Genomic DNA, 12,038 nt, shown 5'->3' on the forward strand with positions numbered 1-12,038 from the left:
GCGTACATCATCTGACACTTCAACAAGAGTTGCTGAAACCCGAGTAATAACGAAAGGGACTAGTGTATGGATTGAAGCGAAAAAGTCTTCAAAGAGTAAGACTTGGTTGCGAATAGAGGACTCATGTTTTGATCCCTTTAAACTATCTAGTAATGCGACCTCTGTGGTTCCCTCCCCTGTTGTGATAGTCGGAAGTGATGAGTAATATGTGTGATTTGTTTATTTTTTTTAGTGATTTGTTTGATGTTTGTTAGTTGTTAGTTTTTTTTTTCGTAAGTTATGATATTTAATTTTTCTCCTGGATTGGGAGATTTAGTTATGTTTTTGTTGTTTTTCATTTTGTATACAAGTTTTTTTCTTATTCAAGTTTTCTGTTTTTGGCCTTTATTTTTTCTGTTTCAGTTTCTTTTTTCTCAAAAAATGAGTTCATCGTTCTGTTTGCCTAGTTGCTGTCCACATGTCATTGTTATGAAGATGCCAAGCTGGGTGGTGGGTGGCGCATGATGGATCATAGTTTGTATGTTTTTTTTTTTTTTTAATTTGTCTGACTCTAGTTTGGGTGACATCTCCTCCTTGGGTGAGCGACTATTCGATCTTCAAAATAACCCAATTGATCTTCTTAGTTTGATAAATAATTCAGTAGGTCAGTCTAACAAATCACCATCAAATCCCCATTTTTCAGTTAGTAGTAAATACGTATCGGATTTAGATTGAGTATCCAAACGAGATGGTAGATTCTCTATACTTCAGCTTAATGTTCAGGGTCTTTGCTCTTCGTTTGATGAGTTGAAAAAAATAGTGCGTAGTGGCCACCCTGACTTCATTGGTCTTTGTGAGACTTTCCTTGATTCAAAAAACGAATCTCTATTGCATCTCCCTGGGTACAAGATGGAATATTTGAATCGAAGTAGGATGGCTAAAGGTGGCCTTGCTGTTTATGTTTCGGAATATCTTCCGTACTCTGTTAGACATGACCTGTCAAGAAATGAAGAATGAATTTTTGAATCCATATTTATTGAGATTAAAACCCATGCTAAAACTTTGATTGTTGGTAATATATACCTGTCTCCTAGTGGGTCTGTTCCCTCTTTCCTTCAGATTTTTGATGAGGTCTTGGAAATAATCCAACTTCATTCATGGGAACTTGTAATTATGGGCGACTTCAACCTTAATTTCTGTGACCGGAGGTCATCCTCGTTCTTGGATTTTCTTTCGACAATGCTCGCTTGTGGAACACTACCTTCTGCATGCATTCCAACTCGCATAACTAACACTACCGCTTCTTTGCTTGATAATACTTTTTCATCTTTGATCTTGGTGCGAAATTCTATATTGATGAGTGATATCTCAGACCATTTTCCTGTTTTTTCCATGTATGATTTTTCCGACTCGTTGCCAAGGAGGAGCCAAGAAGCTGGTTTTTCCTCTTTGATTCTTTGAAAGAAGTTATCTTTAATACATGTGATGCACCCCAGTCGAATCCAGCATCGAAAAGAACAACCCCTTTGAATCCTTGGAAGACCCCTGGACTCCTTAAAAGTTGGAGGAAGAAAAATTATCTTTGGAAGACTTACAGGTGCTCTAAGCCATTTTCGCGTGATTCTCGGCTTCAACTTTTCAAAGCTTATAGAAGTTTACAATTCGCTTTGCCGAAGGGCTAAATCGTTATTTTATCATAGAAAATTCTCTGCATGCGGTAAAGACATTAGGAAGACATAGCAAGTAATCAATTCTGTTATCAGGTCATCTTTTCTGCCTCCTTCTGTCCCTTCAAGTGTTGTGATTGACGGGAAAAATGTAGAGGGTGAGCTAAAAGTTCAAGATGCGTTTACTTCCTATTTTGCTAATATCGGCAAAACTACAGCCTCTTCTGTAAGTCCTTCTTCTTCTCTACCTGATTTTAGGTCTTATCTAGGACCACCTTGTCCTAAATCAATGGCATTGGAACCTGTCTCTGAAGCTGAAATAGCCAGAATTGTCAATTGTTTGAGGGGTTCTTCATCCTCTGGCCCAGACCGTATTCCAACTAAGGTTGTCAAGTTCATTCTTCCTGTCATTGTGTGTGCCCTCACGAGACTTGTCAATCTTTCTTTTGAAAATGGTGTCTTCCCGAGTACTCTAAAGCGTGCTCGTGTTATCATCCTTTTTAAAGGTGGATCAAGGAATGATCCTGCAAATTATCGTCCCATATCTCTTTTATCAGTGTTTAGTAAAATTTTTGAAAAAGCTATGCTTTCTCGACTTCTTGATTTTCTTAATTCTAAACACTTTTTTCTTGATTTTCAGTTTGGTTTTAGGGCGAAACATTCAACTGAGCATGCATGTGCAACTCTCTTGAATTATTTAAATTCAGCTCTTGACTCTGGTTTGATACCTGCTGCTCTTTTTCTTGATGTTCGAAAAGCGTTTGACTCATTAACACACAAGATTCTTCTTTTGAAAATGTCCCATATTGGTATAAGAGGGAATGCTTATTCATGGTTTCTATCATATTTATCTGGTCGAGTCATCTCGGTTCATCCGGACTTTTCTAATCCTTCTGGAATAGAGTTTGGCGTTCCACGAGGATCTGTAATTGGGCCGATACTCTTTTTAATCTACGTCAATAACCTTATTAATGCGGTTAAAAAATTAAAACCTACCATTTGCTGTCGTCTTTGTCAACCAGTATCCGTCACTAGCTGTGACAAGAGTTTGTCCTTACCGGATACACTTATTGCTTTTGCTGATGACAGTACTCTTGGCACAACTGGTAGAACTGAGTCTGATCTTCGTTCAAAGATGATAGCCCTTTTTGAAAGAGTTATCCAGTGGTTTGATGTAAATTATCTTGCCTTAAATGTCGAAAAGTCATGCTTTCTCATTTTCTCCAGAGTCTCAAAGGCTTGCCCTGATTTAAATGAAATAAATGTATCAAGAGGTTCTCTAAGTAGATCTAAGGATCGTTACGTTCGATTCCTAGGCATCTTGCTTGACGAAAATCTTTCGTTCAAGCATCATATTTATCTGATTAAAATGAAAGTCTCCAGGAGTCTCGGAATCCTTAGAAAGCTCAAATATATATTTCCAGGATCGATTCTTCGACTCTTGTTCTGCAGCCTAGTTCAGTCTTGTTTCATATTGTTCTGTTATTTGGATGTCAACTTTTCCCTCGTCTCTGAAGCCACTTTCAAAACTTTATGATAAAGCAAGGACTCTTATTCAGGAAACAAACCGATTTTCACTTAAACCCTTGCTTGATTTGAAATCTCTCTATTTTCTTTCTTGTTCTTCTTTCGTTTTTTTACAGTTGCACGGCCATCTTCCTGCTGTCCTATGTAATAATGTATCTTTTGTTTCTGATCAATCGACTTATCATCTCCGCACTTGCAACAATTTACTGGTTCTTCACACACCGTCAGTGAGGTCTGACTTCAACCCTCTGACAGCTTGCAACAGGATCTGGAACACGCTCCCAGAGTTCGTACGAAGCTGCCACTCGTTTGGTATGTTCAGAAATTATGTTAGAGATTTTCTAGCTAGTAAATAATTTTGTTTGTTTGTTTTTTTTTGTCTCTTTATTTTTTATTCCGGTTTCCCTTGGAGTTGATGTCTCTGGATTGAGTTGGATATTTAATTGAGTTGGTGAAATCATGTGCTACCCCCTGCCTAGCTTGTCATTTTTTGGGGATTACTAAGGTGGGCGACTCAATTTTGTTTTTTGGTTTTTGTTTATATTTTTTTTTTTTGGTATTTTTTTTCTCCCCTGTTCTTTCCCGGCCATGGAGCCTTATGGGGGAGATTGTCTTGAAGCAATTTTTTGTTTATGGATTTTAATGTTAAATAAAGAACTCAGAACTGAGAACTCAGAACCGCACTTTTCGTACAGCCTACAGTTAGAAATACGGTCAGTCCGCAGGGTACCCAGAACGGTACCTTTAGATATTTAGGGAATTTTTCATTTTAAAGAGCTGATTTTATCGTTGACCTTTTGAATAATGTTTTATCGCTATGTTTGAGTGGAGGTATTATTAACGCGACACAGAAACCCGGACTGCTACACCTATCAGATGACCTGTTAGCAGGTCTGGAAGATCTGCTTTTTGACGTGCTTTGTCTTTCCCTCAGTTTGAGCCCCATTCTTGTGACCTTGTTTTGGAGATACATTGACTTGCTTTATAGAGGCTGATAAAAAAAGGCCCAGGTCATAGTATAAATGAATTATCTAAATTTATTTATTCTACTTTTAAGATTGTTGATTTTGTGATTTTTGTTTTTGTTGCTTTTTAAAATTAGGAGATTTTCTTTCCAGAAGTTGGTTATTTAGCTGCGTTTACTTTGAAATTAGTTGAGGAAATTAATTAACTAGTGTTTTGAGCAATATGTAGAATAAATTTGAACTGCTCCTATTTTTGCTTCATGGCTCAAATATTTTAAATCATTTGGAATGTTCACTATGGTTAAATACTTCTTAACCGAACCAAACCACCGATGACACCTAGTATTGAATTGCCTCTTGAATTCCAACGGGCAATGTTTCCCGTAAGAAAAAACGTCAGGTTAAATAAAATGAAACTAATGGGAACAATTCCATACACCAGCCATTTCTATTTCTGAAGCATACTTTTTTTTTGCCGAAGACAATTTTTTCGCATTTTGAACTTCTAATAAGACAGGTTGACTTTCACGTTTTTTTTTTTTTTCTTTACATTCATCGACAAATTTAGAGACTTCTTGACATAGACTTGTCTTTTAATATGTGACCAAAGTGGAAGAAGACATTTCATTACTGCTTACCAAAAGCTTTAGCTACTTAATGCATACTACATTTTTTGTTATGGGGGCTTTCACAGCAAGTTGTATAATGATTGAAAAGTAAGAAATGTTTAATCTTGGTGAACACGACATAATACAAATTTCTTTCGACAACGATATGAAAAAAAAAACTAATTGAAATTATACTATTGATTAAATTTTTAAGAGCCATCAAAAGAAGTATCCAAGCGCGAGGTAAAAAGCAATGTAATTTATATTGTCTTTTATCACAACCTATACATGTATAGCTGCGTTCCCCAGTCTCTGTGGATGTAAAAGATAAGTATCGAAAGAAATTGGATTTTGGAACTAACTTGATAAATTAATTACCATTATCGCCTCCTGATTTGAAATTATTGCACATCAGTGGCACTTAGACAATGAAAATTTTTTAGGTTTCTGAAAATAAGTACCTCTGCGATGTTTTGATGTAGCTTTTCCTGGATGATACTACTTAAAACTGAGACTTCACTTGTAAGAGAGTTTGATACTTCACTGAGCATTATATTCTCCTCCTTATCAATGCTAGTTCCAGCCAGCATAAGAAATTCTTCCAACTCCTCTTGATCAAAGCACATAGCTTCACGAAACTCCACTGCTGGATAAACCTATAAAAAAAAACGGTGATACAAAACAAAGGCGTCAGATAATAAAGAAGGATTCATAGCTTTAAATAAGAAAGGATTCCCCCAGTCTACTAGGTAAATATTAGACAACAATTTCAAGCATCATAGGCCATAAAGTACAGGTACTGGATTATTTTCACATTTACCACCATCTTCGCTGAGGATAAGGTCACCAACTGTTAGTTCTTTCATGAAGCAATGATCTTTTGAGTAGTTTTGTCTGCTAAATATACCGCTTATAATTATCTAGTTGCCAAAATTAGCAACAGAACATCAAAGTAACAGACAGTGGGCAAAAATCTTGAAACAAAAACGTACTTTTAGGCATCAGATACCCCTCCCCTCCTTACAATATCAGACCTATGAGCACTTATGGCCATTGCTACAATGGTTTCATTTATTTACTGATAACATTTTCAGCCAAATTTATGTTTGACTTCAAAACGGATTTGTTTTTATGAATTTATTGACTTTCTTTAAAAGCTTTTTTAAAATTAATTTGAGACGTTGATTGATTAAGAATTGAGACGTTGGACTGTAATTTAAAGTTCAGAAAATCCTTATGTTCAGTAACAGTCATCGATCAGCAGTAGTTATGTGGCAAGCAGTTTCAATAATAACTTTACACCACAATTTCGACCAAATAGGAGCAATAATTATTCATATGAATTGAAAATCTGCGGAAGTTTCGATCTTCTAAAGGGTTTAAGGCATCCTGGATCCCGACCTGTAGACAGGCTTGAAAATAGGCGTGTCTTAATCCATTATTTCATCAATCCATCATGTTGTAATAGCTGGTTTGTTTAAATAAATGCAAGTCAATGTTACTTATTATTAATTAAAAAAAAACTTTTCGAACAAGAAGTTTTTTAAAGAAAAGTAAAGGTCATATTAAACTTAAGATCAGAAGAAACAGAAACCTGCAATAACTCAACCTCAAAATGACCAGAAATTACTTTTGGAATAAATGAAACCCAAAAAGGACAGAAACTAGACCTACGTTGCCTGGGCAACGTGAAGTATTGCGGCAACCTTTGTCCGGCTTCGCCGATAAAAGTGTTGCGAGAGCAACACTTTGGTTTTGTTTCTTCGCTATCGGTTAAATTCTGAAGTTGTCAAAACTATCAAAGCATTCAAAACGGCATATTCAAAGCAGAACACAATCAGTAATCACATGATCAAGTTCTTCAGCGTTGAAAAAACAACAGCAAAAGAATATCGGAAGAAGGGACTAAATTGAGTTTGCAACCAGTTGAACTTTATCCTTTTCAATCGTAGACATCGTGACCGATGGAAACTTGGAACATTATCTTATATAATCTAGTTGGTATTATAAAGCTATTCGTGACTTTTCAGGATCAAATACCATAGATGTGCACCAATTTGCACAAATTTTTAGCCTCTGATGAACCTCCTCTAGCAACCGATTCTTACTTACAAGTCCCTCTCCCGTGATATACATCCAAGTTCACCGGAAACAAATAATGGGTACACCAACTAGCAAAAGTTGCAAACCCCTTGTCGCTGAAGTCATTGTAGCCTAACAGCCGATTATTACTTACAACTCCCCTACATGTCTTACAATCGGGAACCAAGTTGTTCTTACCATCAATTACACCAGAAACAGATAATAGGTACACCAATCAGCAAAAGTTGCAAACCCCTCATTGCCAAAGATGATTATAAGCTAATAATCGACTGTTGCTTGGAAGTCCCCTACATATCTCACAATTGGTATCGGCCTATTTTTGGTTCAAGTGTGTACCTTACCACTGAAGTTGTCAACCCCTTGAAACTTTCAAACTGGTGTATGTCATGAAGGAATTTTTGTAACAAAAAATGGATGACATATACTTTGATCAGCTCTTCAAGGTCTATCGATTGTCATTGAAAAAAAAATTCTATCTGTCTTAGTTCAAAAGTTGACTTTTTTGCCGGAGGCCAACTTTCTAACACCACCACTCAGAAAGGAGCAAAGGATAAGCTCTAATTTCTTTAGCAATGAGAGAACTTTTAAAGTTTAATAGGTATATCTGATACCATTTCTCTATTGCAATCCCAAGTAGAAAAAAAAAGAATGGTAAAGTCAGCTGAAATCACGAACAGAAATGGCTAGAAACAATAGATGGCAGCACTTTCGGACCCGTGGGAAAATCGCACTTTTTTGTTTCTGTAAATTTTTCTATTTATCACTCAAAGAAGATATATTGGCTGTGGGGCCGGGGAACTACCGCATATATTTAACACTTATAGATTTTAGTCCATCTTCAATTTGAAACTGGTGCCTGCCTGCTTGCCTGCTAGAACGGAGCTTTCCACTCGAAAGCAGAAACATGGTTTGATGAAACGAAAGCTTGGCTGCACAACTTCAGATACTCCTCTCTGACATAGGCTATATAACTCCACTTCACTTCGCACACCATAGGCTCTGGCTCGAGGACAAGCAAAAACCATCCTTTTTGGCCCCAGGCAAGAGTTCTACGGAGCTTTCCAAAATGTAATGTCATATTCATCAATCCGGCCTGAAGTCCACACTTTCCGTAAAAACCGCACAGGTTAGACCCTTACCAGTTTCCAGGAATAAGCTGAGATCGGCGGCATAGGAAAAAAAAAAAAAAACAAAAAAAACCGGGACAAAACCAAAGTGTTGCTCTCGCAACACAATTAAACAAACAATCATAGCCAAAAAACGTTCAATGGGTGCTAATATAAATGAATAAATAAATCCTAAAACGAGTAAGGTTTAAACTTAATATGCAAATCAAGCTTAAAACGAACAAAAAGATTTTTCCATTGAAGTATAAATAAAACCCAAAAAGAACAGAAATTAAATAATCAATAATAGCAAACATACATACAATAAGTACTAATATAAATGAATAAACACGTCTTAAAACGAATGAAACTTAAATTGAATATGCATTCAAGCTTGAAGCGAATAAAAATCACTACTTTTCTTTAAAAAAACTCTTTTTTGGAAAGTTTTTTTTTACAGTTAATTTCTGTTGTTTTTTTTTTATTGGCAAAGTTTAAAGTTTTTCCAAATTCTCTATTTCAAAATAATTTTTTGTTCCAAAATAAATTAACAGTCCTGACATGAACTAATAAAATTTAACTGAATATTCAATATACAATGATATTAATTGCTGAAAGCTCACTACCTCAAAATTTTGTTTCCCTCAGGGCCAGATTTAAAGCTTTGACACTTCTAGGCCCAAGCGTTTTCGCCCCTCTGTTATTGCAAGATTTTCTGGGAAATCCCCAAAACTTCGGGAATAGTGAAAGCCGCAGGGGTTAGTGGGCCTATTAGTGAATCCTGGTTTAGTTTCACTACAATTTTCATTTTATTTTCAATGTTGTAATAAGTACAAAAGAAAATATTCATAATATAATTCATTTTAGTGAAGCGTCAAATACGCAGTAGACCTTATGCTTTTACCGTTAGGGAAACAGGCAGTAGTCAAACTCTTGAGCAAACGCTTGAACACGCTCCTCTAGCTGTACTTCTTGTTTCCGACACTCGCTAGCTTAAAAGAGAATGGACATCACATTGCTGTTTAGAAGATGTAGCTTTAAGCGTCGTGAGTGAGTATTTACTACTACACCAAATTGGTTTCAATTAGTTGAAAGCTGTAGTTACTCGTCCGATTCTCCTTTTTATTTCTTTCGTGATTCCACCATCATGTTCAATCCAATTCCCAAGATATTTGAATTCCTGGACTTGTTGAATATCATTATCATAGCATCTCAGTATCAGCGGTAAGTTGTGACCATACTCTTTGACTTATCCACGTTTACGGTCAGTACCATTTTCTCAGCCTTATCAGTTATGGTGTTAAGTAGCAGATGCAGTTATTGTTTCGCTTCTTCTAGCAGGACTATGTCATCTATGAAGTCGAGATCCGCGATATGTTTACTGCTAATCTTTACTCCAGAGCCTGATGACTGCCACAGAACGTAGTCCGTTATGATTACAAACAGATACGGAGATAGAAACCATCCCTGTTTAACACCAGACGTTATTCCGAAAAACCGCATCTCCCCGAATCTCGGCTCGAACACAGTATTTGCTACATTCATAGAGGGCTATTATCATATTAACTAGTCTTTCAGGTACTTCATAGTACTTTAAGATCTTCCATAAAATATGTCGGTCAATAGAGTCAAACGTTTTTTCAAAATCAAAGAACAGTAGGTAGAGTTTTGTGTTCCATTCTCAACACTCCTCCACCATTAGTCTGAGGATGAAAAATAGATGGAAGCAGGAACTATCATGCCGGAATCCATGCTGCTCTATTCTCAGGTGCGAGTCAGGGCTGCTCTTGGGCGATGCAGTATGACTGTGGTACAGCTATTTTCAACCAAAATGACTATCTCAAAATTTTGATCGGATGCATTCGGGGAAAAAAGGACCTGGGGGGGGCTAAATGCCCTCTGATCACTCTTGTCTCTTAAAAGGGCCGTATGAATTCCGAGTTACAGTCAAATGAGCACACTCTGAAGTTTATACGACTATCCTTTCCATAAAAACCTTATAATTCCAAGAGCATAATTTACAACACTTGCCCCCAGGTTCTGGGGGGGGGGGTTTATCTCTAGAGCTTTCGTTATATGATCTTTGGCTTATTTAAAAAAAAAATGCCTATGTAAAAAAATTGACCGGGCGTATTTGGGGAAAAGAGGGTTTGGAGGGGGGCTAGTTGCCATCGGGTTACTTTTGGCCCTTAAAAAGGGAGTTATAACTTTCAATTTTTAATCATTTGAGTCCCCTCCGAGGTTTATACGACCACTTCTTCCATAAAGTTTTATACACCCCCACGGCATAAGTTACAACCCTTCCCCCGGGCTCTGGGGGGATGTTGACTGGTAAATTTTTGTTACCTGATCGTTGGACTATTTCAAACAAACTGGATATCTCAAAATTTTGATCAGACACATTTGGAGAAACAAGGGTGTATGTGTGTGTGTGTGGGGGGGGGGGGGTAAATACACTCTGATCCCTTTTCATCCATAAAAGGGCAACTAGAACTCGCAATTTCCAATCAAATGAGCCACCTCTAAGTTTATACGACCAACCATTAAATAAAAACCTTTTATGCTCCCGGGACATAATTTAAAAAACTTGCCCCAGGCCATTTTTAACAAAATGGCTGTTAAAATATTTAATCAGATTGGTTTGAGAAAAAAGGTGGGGGGAGGGCTGGTTGCCCTCTGATGTCTTTTGAAGGGATGTCTTAAAAGGGGAACTAAAACTTTCAATTTCTAATCAAATGAGCCCTCTCTGACGTTCATACAAGTATCCCTTCCATTAGAGCCATATATGCCACCAGTCCATAGCTTACAACGCCAACCCCCGGGCCCTTGAGGGTTGTGTGGACACCGGAGTTTTTGTTATCAGATCTTTCAACTGTTTTAAACAGAATGGCTATCTCAAAACTTTTATCAGATGGATTTGGGAAAAAGGGCGTGGGGGGGCTAGTTGCCCTTCGATCACTTTTGACTCTTAAAAAGGGCAATAGAACTTCCGATTTCCAATCGAACGAACCCTCCCCCCCGAATTTTATACGAACACCCCTTCTATATTAAGTACCTCTGGGGAAAAAAATAATAATAAATAATAAAGCATTGGAGCGGTACTGCCTTTTCTATATGCAACGCTATAGCGTTGCCTCTGAAAGAGATTTTGTTCATCTGGCCTGGGGTGAATAAAAATTTCTCGCTACTAATCAATATAACAACATTGTTCTTCCAAAATTTACTGTCCTCTTAAAGTCCTCTAAGATGCTCTTCTGCCTCAGTGCCTAATATAGTGAACCAAATGGCACATTTTGCCAACATCTCGGGTAGAAAAACCTTTTTGTTACCAGCTCCCTATATAAGTACTGTTGCGAGCCATTTCTGTCTATTCTGAAAGTTGGTACTCCGAGGGAAAATACACCTTTTCTTGACCTCTAAATATCTCTATTTATCATTTTAAGTAGCTATTTTGGCAATGGACCAGGGAGTCGTCACCCATCGTACTTTTTGATTTTAGCCTAGCTTCAAAATGAAACCGAGCTTCCCACTCGAAAGCAGAGACAAGGCTCGAAAAATTGATAGCTTGGTGGAAAAATTGCGACAGTCCCCTCATATATAAACAACAAAATTTTACTTCGGCTGATAAATCTAACATTACATTCATCAATCCATCCTGAGGTTCAAACTTTCAGCGAAAAATAAGAAAGGAAAAAGCCAAAGTCATGCTCCCGCAAAACAATAACAGAAATATCCTTAATATACACAAAAAACATATTAATTTGATTAGTAATTTACTTACATTTAGCAACTGCTTCATTCCACAAGCTTTTTGTAAAATTTTCAGGGCTCTGAAGCGGACATCTCCAAAATAGCGTTTGAGCAGAGCAGCTTGTAGATAAGTGGCTTCATTTTTAATGAGACGAAAGAACAGAACGGCGTTATTGAAACGAAAAGCCCGCCAAATTGAAAGGGCAAATTTGATTGGTTGAGTATGCGAAAGATGCTTGCCATCAGTTAATCCACTAGGAAAATAAATCAGTAGTTAATTGAATTCAGTTATCTGATTTTAAAAACAAGCATTTATAATAGAAGTATGGAAGG

The 12,038-nt window shown here is 37.0% G+C and overlaps 1 protein-coding gene across 2 annotated transcripts in view; it reads right to left on the bottom strand.

Moving 5' to 3' along the window:
• LOC136039392 (germinal-center associated nuclear protein-like) overlaps positions 1-12,038 on the bottom strand; it is an 85,253-nt gene that overhangs the window by 43,459 nt on the left and 29,756 nt on the right. For both annotated transcript variants that reach the window (XM_065723087.1, XM_065723086.1), the window contains exons 6-7: positions 11,737-11,959; positions 5,208-5,402 (exon numbers count right to left, since the gene is read on the bottom strand). In XM_065723087.1, the coding sequence (XP_065579159.1) occupies positions 5,208-5,402; positions 11,737-11,959 (418 nt within the window). The remainder of the gene's footprint in view (positions 1-5,207; positions 5,403-11,736; positions 11,960-12,038) is intronic.

Source organism: Artemia franciscana, chromosome 19 (assembly GCF_032884065.1).
Source record: "Artemia franciscana chromosome 19, ASM3288406v1, whole genome shotgun sequence".
Taxonomy (NCBI): Eukaryota; Metazoa; Arthropoda; class Branchiopoda; order Anostraca; family Artemiidae; genus Artemia; species Artemia franciscana.